Source organism: Canis aureus, chromosome 22 (assembly GCF_053574225.1).
Source record: "Canis aureus isolate CA01 chromosome 22, VMU_Caureus_v.1.0, whole genome shotgun sequence".
Taxonomy (NCBI): Eukaryota; Metazoa; Chordata; class Mammalia; order Carnivora; family Canidae; genus Canis; species Canis aureus.
In genome coordinates, this window is record NC_135632.1 from 21642071 (window position 1) to 21657033 (window position 14963).

The 14963-nt window shown below is 39.2% G+C and overlaps 1 protein-coding gene across 4 annotated transcripts in view; it reads left to right on the forward strand.

Annotated features, from left to right (window-relative positions):
* The window catches only part of RYK (receptor like tyrosine kinase), an 88820-nt gene that overhangs the window by 36123 nt on the left and 37734 nt on the right, over positions 1–14963 (forward strand). For all 4 annotated transcript variants that reach the window (XM_077865082.1, XM_077865083.1, XM_077865085.1 and 1 more), the window contains exons 3-5: positions 7406–7505; positions 9624–9758; positions 11846–11899. In XM_077865082.1, coding sequence (XP_077721208.1) covers positions 7406–7505; positions 9624–9758; positions 11846–11899 — 289 coding nt within the window. The remainder of the gene's footprint in view (positions 1–7405; positions 7506–9623; positions 9759–11845; positions 11900–14963) is intronic.

Below are 14963 nucleotides of genomic sequence, written 5' to 3' on the forward strand. Positions count from 1 at the left end.
TCTGACTTGTTGGAGGGCATCACCACTATTACACATCTAAGCCAGAATCCTAGAAGGGCCCCTATACTTCTCCTACATTTGCCAAGTCTAGTTGATTGTCTCTCATAATTATACTTTGAGTTCATCTTCTACCTCTCTCTGGACATAATATGCCATCTGTAGTTTAAGCCTTAGTTTTTTCTTAACAAGATATGGAAATAGTTTTATAACTGGTCTCCTTGCCTCGGGACTAACTGCTTGCTGCATTGCTGCCCCACCTCACCGCTTAATCTCTGCTCCCAAAAAACTGCTCTAGGGCTCTCAGTTGCCACCAGAATAAATTTCTGATTTCTTAGGAAGTCTGTATGATCTTGTCTCTGCCTTTCTTTTCTACTTTCTCTTCAGCTAGTTGTTTAGTCTCGTTTTGTTTGACAATTTTTTGAATGCCTTGGACTCTGTTACATTGCTGCCATTAGCAGTGCTAGAAATGCCCCTTCCCCATTGACTCCTGTTCATCTTATAAATCTCAAACCTGGTATCACCTCTCTTTTGGCTGTGCCAGGTGTTCCTTTCTGTACTGTGGCACCCTTCTCTTTTCTCCCTCATCACCATTGTCATACTCTTAAGAATATCATATGGTTGATCTTCCTTTCTATCTCCCTCTTAGATGCAAAGCCTTTCAAAGGAAGGAACTCCTTTTCGTCTTTGTGTTCCCTGTGCCTGGTATATAGCACAGTGTACTATACCGGGTACCTGGTACTTAGTTATAGGTGCTCTTTTACTGACTACAGAAGAGATGGAAGAAGATGGTGGAAGCCACAGGGCACAGCTCAACATACAGGGATCTTCTGAGTGGTTAGAGCTCTTTAAAGTTGGAATGTGGTGAACTTCCTGTTTCTAGAAGTGTGAAACATAAGTTGGGTACACTTGACACTGGTTGTCCACCTGGGATTTGTCAGGTATTTCACTGTGAATAAACTTATAAATTGGAAGAAATGAATGGGATTCATAGCTAAACTAATTTCACAAGTTCATCTGTAATAGGATTTAGAATTAGGGGAAAGTAATCATCTTCTATCTTAAAAGGTTTTACAATAAAAAACTAAGGAATATGTGTGTGTTAATCCAGTTTCAGGCTTTGGCTACCATTGCAACCCCTAATTCCAGTATTAGGTTATAATCTCTTTGGTAATTGTAGCACAGTTGAGTAATTGAACTTTGCTTATTTTAAAAATTAATCTTTTGAGCATTCAACATATGCATACGGTACAACACTCAAAAGGCATAAGGGATATACAGTGAAAAATAAGTCCCCTATACTTTCCTAGTACCATCCCCAATCAATCTAGACACTGAGTTGCCCTTCCAATGGCAACCACTGTTACTTGATTCCTGTCTCCCATTCTAAAGCTAGTCTGTACATGGATAAGCATCTGTGTGTGTGTGTGTGTATTTTAACAAGTAATATACTGCATACTTTGTGCAGTTTGCAGAGCACTGAATATATATTGGTAAAGGGTTTATAGAGTTGAATGCTTTCTCTTTCAAATCACTGAAAAATACATTATATGGTTGCAGTTTGGTTTACTGATCAGTTAGTTATTATGAGGGAAAAAAAAATAAGATCCAGATTTGGGAAGGGACTTGCTCAAGGTAATAGTAGAAGCAGAAGACATAGGTGGTAGAGGTGACTTGAAATGGGAAAGTCACACAAGGGGGCAAGAGAGACCTGGCTTCTTTACCTGAGAAGACACAGGATTCTTCAACTGATCATTTTGGCTCTAGGATGCAGTCATGAACTTTCTGGAGGAAGGCCACACCTCCTGAGCTCTAACTATTTATCAGAAATTCTCAGTTCTTACTTTTTTAAGGTATGCCAGGAGGTAAATAAAATGTTTGCTTCCAGAGATCTCCAGGCTCTCCTTGATATGCCCATTCACACTGTAGATATTTTAACATTGGTTTTCATGTATCAAAGCTTTTTGCTAATAGTGCTGTTTGTCAGTGTTTACTTGGTTGTTTTGTCTTGCCAAATAGACTGTGGTCTTCTCAGAAGTGAAGCTGTATCTTATTCTTGACATCTGTTGAGTAGTAGTTAAGTACCATTGGTTAATTGCATTTCCAGGTGGGATGAGAACTCTGGTATTTCTTTTCTTTCACAAGACCACATGGTCAGAAAAGCAAAAACTGCTGGGTGGTTTTAACAAAGAATTAGTTTCTTCTATATTCCAGAACATTCTCTGATATCTGGGGGAAAAGCATGCCACTGCATCTGTTAAATGTCAGTAGATATTTTAGATAGCTGGAAGGCAAAAATATACCAGAGTAGCAGAATACTCCCCCAACTCCCGTCCACTCTGTAGCTGTTCTCTGGTTTCAGGAATTCTTCATCATTGTCAGGAGGGTCTGCAGGGAACTTGTCCAGAGTTCCTACAGTATCTCCTGCAGAGTGGGATTTCCGTGAAGAAGGCAGCACTTTTGGTAAATTCAGAGAAATTAAAAGACTGTACGGCTGTAGGAAAATGTATTCACTTTAAATCTGTACTGTGTTCCAGAAGGAAATGGCTTTACTCATCAGCTGCCTATTTGGAATTGCCATTTGTTTCCAAGTAAGGGAAGATTACCAAAAATGTTTATTTTTTAGCTTATTCAAATATTTATATTTTCTCTAGCTTCTTTTCTGAAATATTTTGGCTTACTCTTTTCTGATAAACAACTGCTGTTCAGATTTCCTTTGTTCCATTAGGTTGTGAATGTTAGCTTTAGAACGGATCTGTTTTTTCAGAGGATCATGGGCAAGTGAGACTCCACATAGATCGGTACATGGCAGAGTAAAGAAAATTGTACTGTGACAACTGGCAGTTTGTTCTCTGACCCCCAAAACTACAATTTAAAAATTAATATTCTAAGAATTTCAGAGAGAGAAGAGAATGTCTTGTGAACATCTCGCATGTTTAGATAGTCCCTCAGAAAGGGAGCCAGCAAAGGGCAGGCTTCTTTCTGTACTTTCATACTCCTTATTCCTCTAGGTTGCTTTTCTAGTCAAAAGGTCAGCCTTCTCAAACCTCCCACCCAGCCCCTTCACCACCTCTCTCCAGCTCCATTTATAAGCTCATTTCCCTCCCCTTTGCATTTCTGAGATACTTGGATGCTCGTCTTGTCCCCTGCCTTCTGCATTGCAGTTAAGGCTTTTGACCCCATTTGCCATTCTCTGCTTTCCTAGAAATTCTGGTCTCTGGTTAGCTCTGCGTCTGCTTACAATAACTGAGACCTAGAATAAAAGAGCCAACAGGTGTGGGGAAACATACATTTGTCTTTGAATCTGTTAAGTTTTGAGAGCTGTAAGATTTATAATATACTTATGTTTAGTAAGTAATTTGGCATATGGGAGAGATTGAAGGTATAGGAGAGTGAGACCAGTGAATGATAAGAGATCCCATTGGTGGTGAAAATGGGCTAGAACCTTGTATAGTAGGAGAAGAGGATATCTTTCCTTGGGACCGTAGTACAGAGGTTAAGTGCTCTAACATCTGAAAACAATGACTTCAAAATGGGGTTCCTGTGGGCTAGCAGAAGAAGATGAGGACATTGTCTGAAGAGTGAGGAAGTGGGGAGGGCAGCAGATGGTGATGTCCTGTGACATTTGGAATGAGTAGACTAGGGAGGGAGAGGAATCTGTGAGGAAAGGCTTGCTGACAGCATTAAGGGCCTACCTACCCTGAGCCTGGAAGTCATCTTTGTGTAGAAGCACCCTTCTCTCCAGGGATGTGATTTCCTCCAGCAGTGCTGAGCAGCAGTAGAATGAGAGGTTAGGGTGCTGGTATGGCCCCCTGAGGGTATGGAGGGGAGTGAACCAATTGAGGGTACCAATATGACTGTCAGTAACATAGTCATCTCTGGGGCACAGGCTCTGGGAAAGTGAAACCAAGTCACAGAACTGGTTTTGTAGGAATCAAAGTTAGTGATGGGATCTTTGATAGGGTAGGATTTGTGCATTTGTTTTGGTTTTGGCGTAATTCTTTATCATTTAGCAATACTGAATACTTAATATTGAAGCTACCAGGAAGATGGCATGAGACAAAGTGAGCCAAGGGCCAAGGCCTCTGCAAAGTTTTTGTTTGTTGTTGATGTTGATGGTATGAGAAACAGCCATCGTGAGCTTTGGGGTATAGAGGATTTTGCACAAGGGAGGAATGTCTAGAGAGGACCTAATGATCCTAAAAGAATGCTGACCCTGCTGCCTAGGCCCTGGGGGTTAGGTATTGTAAGAACTGACTGATAGGCAGGGGAAGAGATGACTTCTGAGGAAAGCCAGGTTGCAGGAGAAGGTGGGGAAGACAGTTGTGAAAAGCTTAAGCATGTAGTAGGCTGTTTAGAATAGTGGGGGTCCCAAAATGGGGAACAGAACAGAGGGCTGCAGCAATGTCCTTAGCACAGCACAGAAGGCTTGTATCAGAATCTCTAGGGTCAGTAGTTAGCTGGTGCTTATGGGGAAATGCAGTGGGGCAGTAGGATAGTTATTCTGGAATGATGCCACCGGGGTCTGTGTTTACCAGGGGCCCTGTGCCAGACTGACAGATGTGTTGTATTAAGTATCCTATTTGATCCTTGTAATGTGTTGTGTTAGCCTCATTTTTCAAAAACTGAAACTCAGAAAAGTTAATAATTTACCTAAGGATCACAGTCTCATGGTTCCAGTCTACTTCTTGGTTAATTTCTTTCCTTTCCTTTCCTTTCCTTTCCTTTCCTTTCCTTTCCTTTTTCCTTTTTCCTTTTTCCTTTTTCCTTTTTCCTTTTTCCTTTTTCCTTTTTCCTTTTTCCTTTCCTTTCCTTTTTCCTTTCCTTTCCTTTTTCCTTTCCTTTCCTTTTTCCTTTCCTTTCCTTTTTCCTTTCCTTTCCTTTTTCCTTTCCTTTCCTTTTTCCTTTCCTTTCCTTTTTCCTTTCCTTTCCTTTTTCCTTTCCTTTCCTTTTTCCTTTCCTTTCCTTTCCTTTCCTTTCCTTTCTTTCCTCCTTTCCTTTTTCTCTTCTCTTCTCTTCTCTTCTCTTCTCTTCTCTTCTCTTCTCTTCTCTTCTCTTCTCTTCTCTTCTCTTCTCCTTCCTTCCTTCCTTCCTTCCTTCCTTCCTTCCTTCCTTCCTTCCTTCCTTCCTTCTTCCTTTCCTTCCTCCCTCCCTCCCTCCCTCCCTCCCTCCTTCCCTCTTTCCTTTCCTTTCCTTTTTCCTTTTTTCCTTTCCTTTTTCCTGACCTGACCTGACCTGACCTGACACAGAGAGAGGGGCAGAGACATAGGCAGCGGGAGAAACAGGCTCCATGCAGGAGCCTGATGCGGAACTTGATCCCGGGATTCCAGGATCACGCCCTGAGCCAGAGGCAGATGCCCAACTGCTGAGCCACTCAGACGTCCCCTTGCTTAATTTCTTTTGTGCACTTGCCCTTCGTGTATTGTCCTGTTCAAAGATAGTAGGAATATAGGAATATAGCTAATGTATTCTCTTAGTCAATGAGTATGGCTGCTTGCTCCTTGGCCCACACTTAGCCAGGCTGCTCTAGCACCCCCTGGTGGCATTGACAGTATTGCAGCATGCTAAGGTAAGTGAACACTGACAAGCCCAAAAGTACCACTAAGTCAGTGATATGCAGCAGCAAAAACATTTTCTTTGTCATGAACATAGCACTTACCAGATACAGACTTTAACAGTTGTTTGTATATGTATCTTAACTGTGAAGTAATACTATGATATTTGTATACCCCTAACAGTGTTCAGGGACATTCGAGTATGAAAGTGTGAAAAGAGATCCATAGGGAGAGTTAAATTCATTGGCATGATACTTACCATGGGTAGACAGACACCCTTTGCCCCAGACAGTCCCTTTTCTCATAAGCTAGGATGATACTCTCTTCCTGTTTACTTTAATCTTTATTACGTCCCATTTCATTGGCTTTTTTTTTTTTTATTTTTTTTTTTTATTTATGACAGTCACACAGAGAGAGAGAGGCAGAGACATAGGCAGAGGGAGAAGCAGGCTCCACGCACCGGGAGCCCGACGTGGGATTCGATCCCGGGTCTCCAGGATCGCGCCCCGGGCCAAAGGCAGGCGCTAAACCGCTGCGCCACCCAGGGATCCCTTCATTGGCTTTTTTCATTAGCATACAAACACATTATAATACCTCCCATTGAAGAAAGAAAGAAAAGCCTCAGAATCTGTCTCCTCGTCCCTCCAACCTGGCTCCATTTTTCCTAGTTAAGTTTCTTAAAGAATGGTTTCCTAAACCTCTTTTCTACCCCTCTTTTCCCATCCCACTGCCCCCTTGGCTTCCTCCAATTCTGGCTCTTCACCAAAACCACCCTTGTGACCACTAGATGGGAGAGAAGTACCATTTTTATCAAGACCCCTGCAGGCTATACAACGAGTGATATGAAATATAAAGCTTCATTAAAGGGGACAGCCCCGGTGACGCAGCAGTTTAGCGCCGCCTGCAGCCCAGGGTGTGATCCTGGAGACCCTGGATCGAGTCCCACGTCGGGCTCTCTGGATGGAGCCTGCTTCTCCCTCTGCCTGTGTCTCTGCCTCTCATTCTCTCTGTGTGTCTCTATGAATAAATAAATAAAATCTTTAAAAGAAATAAATAAAGCTTCATTAAAGGTCTTGAAGGTGGCAGCTATTCCAAATTTCAGCTATTGTTTTACGGTTTGAGCTATTTCTTCCATGACCATCAGTCTAATGATAGGGCTGTATTTATTGATGCTGGTTGGTTATGTTAAGCCACCTATGTAGGCCAGGTATTGATAGTTAATATTGCTGTCGATAGTTAATATTGGTGTTCTAGTGATATCTTCATAATCACCTCTTTTTCTTTCTGGATTCTTAATTACTTGAGAAGTAGATTCAGAAATTAGATGGGTTTCCAAACATAAACTTTATGGTGAAAGCTGGGCTAGAGTCATTCTATGAGAAGTTTGTGCTTTGTAATCTGCTTGTGGAGTGAGTGGATCTGTAGATCAGATTTTCATCCACTAGCCACATGGAAGCCCTCAGACCTGGCATTTATCAATCAGAGAAGACATTGGTGACTAGTCAGTGGTCTGTAAATTACACATGTCAACAACTTGGCTCTTCATATCTGTCTCTCCAGGGCCTGTCAGTGGCTGTGTAGTTCTCAGCAAGATTTCTGAATCTTAGAATACAGGTTTTACAGGAGAGTGGTGGTACTGTTCTGGACATGAAATAGAGAGTGGTTTACTGAGTTGAATTTTTATCCAGTTGAAATTCCTAGGACCGTTTCTAGCAATTTGGATTTTTTTATAGGTAGATTATTTGTACATATGAAAGGCTCATGCATTTACTAGTTAATGAGCTAATCAGTGAAGTCAGACTGTGTCCTTTCTGTTATCACAGATTCAGTTTGTTTATGTCTATATTTTACAGGTTGAATATAAGCTGGGATTCCAAGTAGACAATTTTGTGGCTATGGACATGCCCCAGGTCAACATTTCTGCTCAGGGGGAAGTTCCACGCACTTTATCAGGTGAGTCTGAAAGAATTAACAATCTGTTTTCAGTTGTGTTCCCCATGTCCAAAAAAGAATAGTTTTTTTTTTAAATTTTTTTATTGGAGTTCAATTTGTCAACATATAGCATAACACCCAGTGCTCATCCCACCAAGTGCCCCCCTCAGTGCCCATCACCCAGTCACCCGAACCCCCTGCCTACCTCCCCTTCCACTACCCCTTGTTCACAAAAAAGAATAGTTTAATAATTGATGTGTAGTGTATCTTAGTTGATAGGCATAAGATGTGTAAGTACTTTTAAAAATCGGATTATTTACACTGTGTTTTAAACCATTCCCTCTTCCATCCCTTCCAGAACTGTCTGTGCTCACTTCTTGTCTCCTTTTCTGCATTGCTGGCCTTGGCCTCCACGTGTGTCTCTGTGTCTGGTCTCGTTCCTTTGACTAATTCCTACACCGTGGCCTGGATCATCACTGAACATTCATATCTGACCAAATGACACCAGGTCCATTAGGGCCTCCTACCCCCATCAACTGCATACATTGTAGACTCTCCAGCCGTGTGCTGTATGTTTATCATCTGCCCCTGCCTGCCTGTCTGGCCTTGTTGCTGCATTTGCCCCAGCATTCCAGTGGTACCATACTACATGAAGTTTTGACATCCTTGCCTTTGCATGTGTTGGTCTGTGTATATGAAACTGCCTTTTCCTCTTTTCTGCTTATAAACTCTAATTCGTACTAAAGATTCTTCGAGATTCAGTATCTGCACTGTCCTTTTCTTGCTTCCTTCTGTCCAGTTGTTAACTCTTTCTTCTGCTTCCTATCCTGTAGGATCTTGTAATTTGACTGTTTTTGAACTAATTATGTTATCTTGTAATTCTTTGTGCTTGTCTCTCCTTGCTGGCCTGTGGCTACCTACCCTGAGCGCTGGAGCTGTCTTTTTTAGCTATCTGCCCTTGTTGCCTAGCACAGCATCTGCACAGGATAGTCATGTAATACATGTCTGACCAAATGATTAAAGGGTTATATTTACCCAAATTTAACGCCTGTTGAGTCAGCCTTTTGAGAAAGGCTCCTGAAGATATGAGATTTTAAGAAAGGCAAAACAAACTTCTTAAAACTTGAAAGCATAAGCTGTGTACTTTTCACAATATAGCAGTATTGTAGAACTCTTCCTGGCAGTCTTAACCATTGTTATTAGTGACATACATTAAGCTTTAGGAAAGCATAGGGGGCTTCCTCTTTTTTATGAGTCAATAAAGAAATTCAGAAATGCCCATATTTTTCATATACTCATACAGATGATAGAATGATACTCTAAATTTGTAAAAAAAAAGAATCTTAAACTGAAAGATTAAAAAAAAATGATGTGCACCCATGTCTGTTCTCTTGTTGCTATAGTAATTGTTTAAAGCAAGTTTCTGTTTAGAAAGGTTTTTATACTGTTAGATTCATAGTTACTTAATCTATCAGGTTTATCACTTTACAGCTTTATATTTAATCTCTTAATTAAGAGCAATACATAATTACATTTTGGTATAGTGAATTGTTTTTCCTTTTTATCAAGTAATCATTCTTATGCTGAAGTGACTGGTAAGGTAGCAGGGTTTGCCTTTTCTGTAGCTTTAGTATATAATAATAAGAGGACTTATGAGACAAAGTGATCTATTAAAAATCATGAGCAAAAAAAAAAAAATCATGAGCAAAAGTTGAAAGTAGGGACGCCTGGGTGGCTCAGCAGTTGAGTGTCTGCCTTTGGCTTGGTGTGATCCTGGAGTTCTGGGATTGAGTCCCACATCGGGCTCCCTGCATGGAGCCTGCTTTTCCCTCTGCCTATATCTCTGCCTTTCTCTTTCTGTGTCTCTCATGAATAAATAAATAAAATATTTTTTAAAAAGTTGACAGTAATCTTTTCCTTTATGTCTTGGTTTGTTCTTTAATGCTAACTTTTATATCTATAATGGATGAAAAAACATTAATGTCTAAAGCTGTGTAGTTTGAAGGTAAGTTCTTTGAAAATTTTTGTTTAGTGTTATGTAAATATTATTTTTAGTTTTAGGCAACAAAGAATTCTATAATACTAGAATGTTGATTTTTAGAAAATTAAAATATCTTTTCTTTTTTGTTTTTTAAACAGTGTTTCGGGTCGAGCTTTCCTGTACTGGCAAAGTAGATTCTGAGGTTATGATACTAATGCAGCTCAACTTGACAGTAAATTCTTCAAAAAACTTTACAGTCTTAAACTTTAAGCGAAGGAAAATGTGCTACAAAAGTAAGGAATTTATTTACCAAAGTTTGTTTTATATAGATGTGATAAGGTCAAAAATAAGTTTTGTCATTTTTCTACAGATTTGTGACCAAATCTTGATAATAGTTGCAAGTGAGAAAAAAAAGCACTAACAGATGAAATTCTAAGATAATCACCAAGTAGCCTGTTGTCAGGAATCTCCCTCAGGCTCTGCAGTCTCAAAATCTTTTATCAGAATTGCTAGGGTGTTTTCCATTAGGGATGTGAAATAGTACTCAAGTGGCTGGTCACATGATTCTGATAAGGGCCCCTAGTGTTGACTGTGTTTTCCTTATGGAGGTGGTGTTGCACAGAAGCATTACCTGGGGCCAGATAGACTGGGCTTGATATGGAGACAAGTCATTTAACCTAAGTTTCAGCTTTTTCATTTGTAAACAGGGCATAATAAACTTTTAAACTCTTTTAAATTTTCTTTTAGACTAATTGAATCAGACCTAAATCTCAGAATACCATGTGTGAGTACTTAATAGATGTTACTAGCTTTGGTTTTGAATAATCAGTTACTCAAGAAATTACAGTGGCTATGAGAATTCCTAGCACATAGGCTGTAGATGAAAGAATTTTAGAGTTCTCCTTAAAGGTTATCTAGTTCAACTTATTTTAAGTTGCACAAAGGTAAAATGATCTGAATTTGCACCGTCACTTTGGTTACTATCTAAGATAGGGAAAATAAAACCTTCTAAACTTATTGAGTGCGTACCATTGAATTCAGGTAACCTTTACAATGACTCTAGGTAGCAGTTCCCTCATTACTTCCATTTTCTCAGAGGGAAGCTGAGGCTGAGTGCATCTGACCAACTTGCCAAAGTCAGACAGGCAGGTGGTGCAGCTGGATGCAAACTGGTGCTCTTAGCTCCATTGTTAAACTCTCTCTTAACACATTTCCTAATTGAAGTTAGTGCTGAGTATTATGAAAGTACCTGAGGTCAGCAAGTGAGTTATAATGGCTGATGTCCAGATACATGCCAATAAAAAAACTGTACTGCATTAGAATGGACATTTTTTTAAATGGAAAGTTAGCAAGCACCTTTTAGCTCTAGTGTTTTGATATATTTTTCAGTTCTAGTATATTCAGTTATGTACCTAACTTTCATGTAATTTTAGAGCCAGAGTTGACTTTAGAGTCTCTCTAGTTCAACCTAGTCATTATATAATTGATATGAGGAGAGTGGGCCCAGAGAGACCACCTAAGCTGGCACAGCCAGTGAAGAGTGTCGAAAGCCTGGTTCCTGATCCCTAAAAAGAGGCTATGGCGGTACCATGGTCTAATGTCTAAAGGCAGGATCATGGCCAAATGTGATGTGATCGATGGAACCCACCCCTGTTAGTTAGCTGCTGAGTTTAATGATCAGCTGACATTCAGAATGATCCCATACTTTCTCTGTTTTCTATAATGTGTGTGTGAAAATTAACACTAAAATACAGCTGGTATAATTTTGATTCTGTTTTAGACCTAATATAGTGCCACCCTTTCCATTTGGTCGTCATACTTCTGGCCACCCCAATCATCCAGTTCATGACTCTTACTTTAATATGTCATCCTAATGCGTCTGTCTAAAAAATGTGTTTTTTACTCTACTACATTTAAAAAATTGCAACAGAAAACATCTGTCCTATATCGAATATTAATCGGTGTTACTGGCAAGAAAATATTCCTTTATGTGTGAGTGGGGACTGCTTGATTAGATATTTTTCATTACTTAAGAACTCCTTAGAGCCTTTATACTCTGCTAATGTGAATTATGTGTCTCCACAGAGGTTAAAATATTTCTTTTCCCCAAACTTCTAGACCACAGAAACCCTTTTTCATTGAACATCTATAAGCAACACTCATAGACTAGGGATTGGTGGTTATAGTGATCATTATCAGAGTAGCAACATAGTATTTATTATCTTGCAACAAATACCTTGTTACTTAGTTCAGGCAGTGTTCTAATAAAACACAAAACTATGTTAGAGAAAAACTCAGAAAAATGTGATTAAGGTATTTAAGGATTTACATGGAAAAGGAAGAATTTCTAAAATGTCTTTTTCTTTTTTTTTTAATTCAGAACTTGAAGAAGTTAAAACTTCAGCCTTGGACAAAAACACTAGCAGAACTATTTGTAAGTGTTACTGTTACCTTTTTCAATCTCCAGGGAAGAAAAATGGCTGATTGCAAATGCACATTATTGTATGACTTGAAGGTCTTGTAGTGTCCAGTTTGTCAAAAGATAAGTGAGGTCTTGCTATTTATTTCACTGATGTATTGTAGATTGGTATATATAGAGTCAGGTGAAATGATTAGAATATTGAAATTTTTGTGAAGCAAAACTCATACATATTTTATAACATGATCTATAAGCAAGAATTTATATCACATCATTTTGAATGGTTATAATTAAAGTATGAAAATGAAAACATGTATAAGATCCTTATCTCAATAGCAGAAGTTTAGAAAGTCTGATTTTTGGCTTGGACTGGTTAATTTCATCCAGCTGAAAAGTAAGGATACTTAAGATACTTATTTAAACCTACAGAGCAGAAACTCAAAAGTAAATTTTTATTTTTTTGGTAATGGTTATGTTTAAAAGGTGTAACTTAGACTTCTTTTTTCCTTTTCTGATATGGATGCATCATTGAGTCTTATACTTCTTTTTTTTTTTAATATTTTATTTTATTCATAAGAGAGACAGAGAGAGGCAGAGACATAGGCAGAGGGAGAAGCAGGCTCCCTGCAAGGAGCCCGATGTGGGACTCGATCCCAGATCCCGGGATCAGGACCTGAGCCAAAGGCAGACACTCAACCGCTGTGCCACCCAGGCATCCTGAGTCTTATACTTCTTGAGATACTTTTAATAGCACTATATTAAAAGGATATTAGATTCTCTTCATAGAAGTAAACTTAAAATTTGTGACTGGAGAATTTCAAATCTGCAAAAGATGACAGAGTGCACTGATGACACTGCATATGACCATTACCCTACTTCAGTAATAACGTTTTGCCAGTGTTGTTCCATTGATTTCTTCCTCCTTTTTTGGATGGATAGGTGGGTGGGGAGGGGTAGAGTATTTTAAAGCACAATCCAAGCATCCTTTCATCCATAAATATTCCAGTATGAATTTCTTTTTAAAAAGATAATTAAGGGGCGCCTGGGTGGTTCAGTCTGTTAAGTGTCTGCCTTGGGCTCAGGTTAGGATCTTGGCCCACACTGGGCTCCCAGCTCTGCAGGGAGCCTACTTTCCCTTTCCTTTTGCTCCTCCCCATTCTTGTTGTGCTCGTTCTCTGTCAAAATGGATAAATAAAATCTTTTTTTTTTTTTAAAGGTAATTAAAGAAATAACCCACAATCACCCAGGACCTGTTCACTTGTATTTGATATATTACATTTAAGAAAATTAACAGTAATTCCTTAATACTAATAGCTAGTTCTTGTTCATATTAACCTGATTATCTCAAAAATATCTTTTTATAGTTTCTCGTCTGTATTAGGATCCAAATAAAGCCCACACACTCTAGTTTGTTACAAATTTTTGTTTTAATTTATTTATTTATTTATGATAGTCACACACAGAGAGAGAGAGAGGCAGAGACACAGGCAGAGGGAGAAGCAGGCTCCATGCACCGGGAGCCCGACGTGGGATTTGATCCCAGGTCTCCAGGACTGCGCCCTGGGCCAAAGGCAGGCGCTAAACTGCTGCGCCACCCAGGGATCCCTGTTACAAATATTTTATATTAATCAGAAATCACACCCCCTTTTATATCACTTTTTTGTTGATGAAATTGAGTCATTTATCCCATCAGATTTCTTATATCTGCATCTTTGTGGTATTAATGTATTTTTCTTTCTCCTAGATTCTGTACTTGATTAGATTTAGGGCCAATTCTTGGCAGGAATAGTTCATAGATGAACTGAGGGACCTCCCTTTTCTGCCCCTTCCAAGATTGAACAGCCTGTGGCATCCTTGAGGAAAGTCCGGCCTTCATTCAGTCTGTAGTAAGGTCTAGCTGCCCTGGAATCTGTTTGGTCTCTTTGATTTAATCTGTTCTGATTTACTGTTTGTTGATCAGTTTAAATTTTAGAAAGCCATCTTTCAAGTTTTTAAAAGCTAATAGCTTTTATCTTTTGTCCTTAACCTATCCTCAGAAGTCCACATTTGTATTTCTGTCAACTTGATACCTCCATGTAGATGTATACTGGGTACTCTTAGATACAACACAACTGTTGATTCTCTTTCTTTTCCCAACCTCCCTTTTTCCCCCAGTTTTTGTAAAGGTACCATTAGCCACCTAATTCTTTAAGCCAAAGTTTTGATTCCTCTTTTCCTTTTACCCGAATATCATTCATTAGCAAGGTCTGTTGACTGTGCCTCCAGTCCGTTATACTCTTGCCCACATCCCTGCTGTCTCTTTTTTGGACTACTATAGTAATTTTCTAACTTGTTCCCTGCTCCTGTTCTTGCTCAATCCTCAAAGCATTCTTTACACAGCATGCAGTCAGTTTTGTTTTGTTTTTTTCAAGTCTCCTCATGTATATCATTCCTTTGCTTAATAACGATTTCCTGTCTTATGTAGGATAAAACCCAGATTCCTCAGGTTTTATTCAGTAGAATTATGATGTGAGTACTCATCATTAAAACTTACTTGATGCCTTGGTTACACCAGTTCTGCTTCTATTTCTCTGTCTTTGCCTGTGCTTGCTCAGATCGTATGTATCTCTATCTCTGTGCATCTAGATCTTCCTCAGTTTGTGTGTGTGTGTGTGTGTCTGTGTCTGTGTCTGTCTGCCTGCCTGCCTGCCTGCCTGCCTTTGAGTCACTTTCCTGATTGCCGAGGTTTGTTTTCTCTTTCCCTCTGTTTTGAATAATAGGAAGTTGAATAGTATTTCATGAATGGGGTTTTGTTATCTTGCCCTTACCTTTAAAAATAAATAAGCAAAATAATCTGTTACTCTCATAAGAGAAAACGACTAAAAGTTTGTTGCTTTTTAAAAATGTGTTGGTCACTCTGTTGTATATTTCTTCTGTGAGTCAGTGATTGGCAAAAAGATGTCTCACCTTTCCCCTCTAGATATCACTGTTGAAGAGATGTGAAGCATATATAGATCTGTGCTGTCGATTTTGGTAACTACTAGCCACTTATGGCTACTTAAATTAATTAAAATGAAATAAAATTAAAACTTCAGTTCCT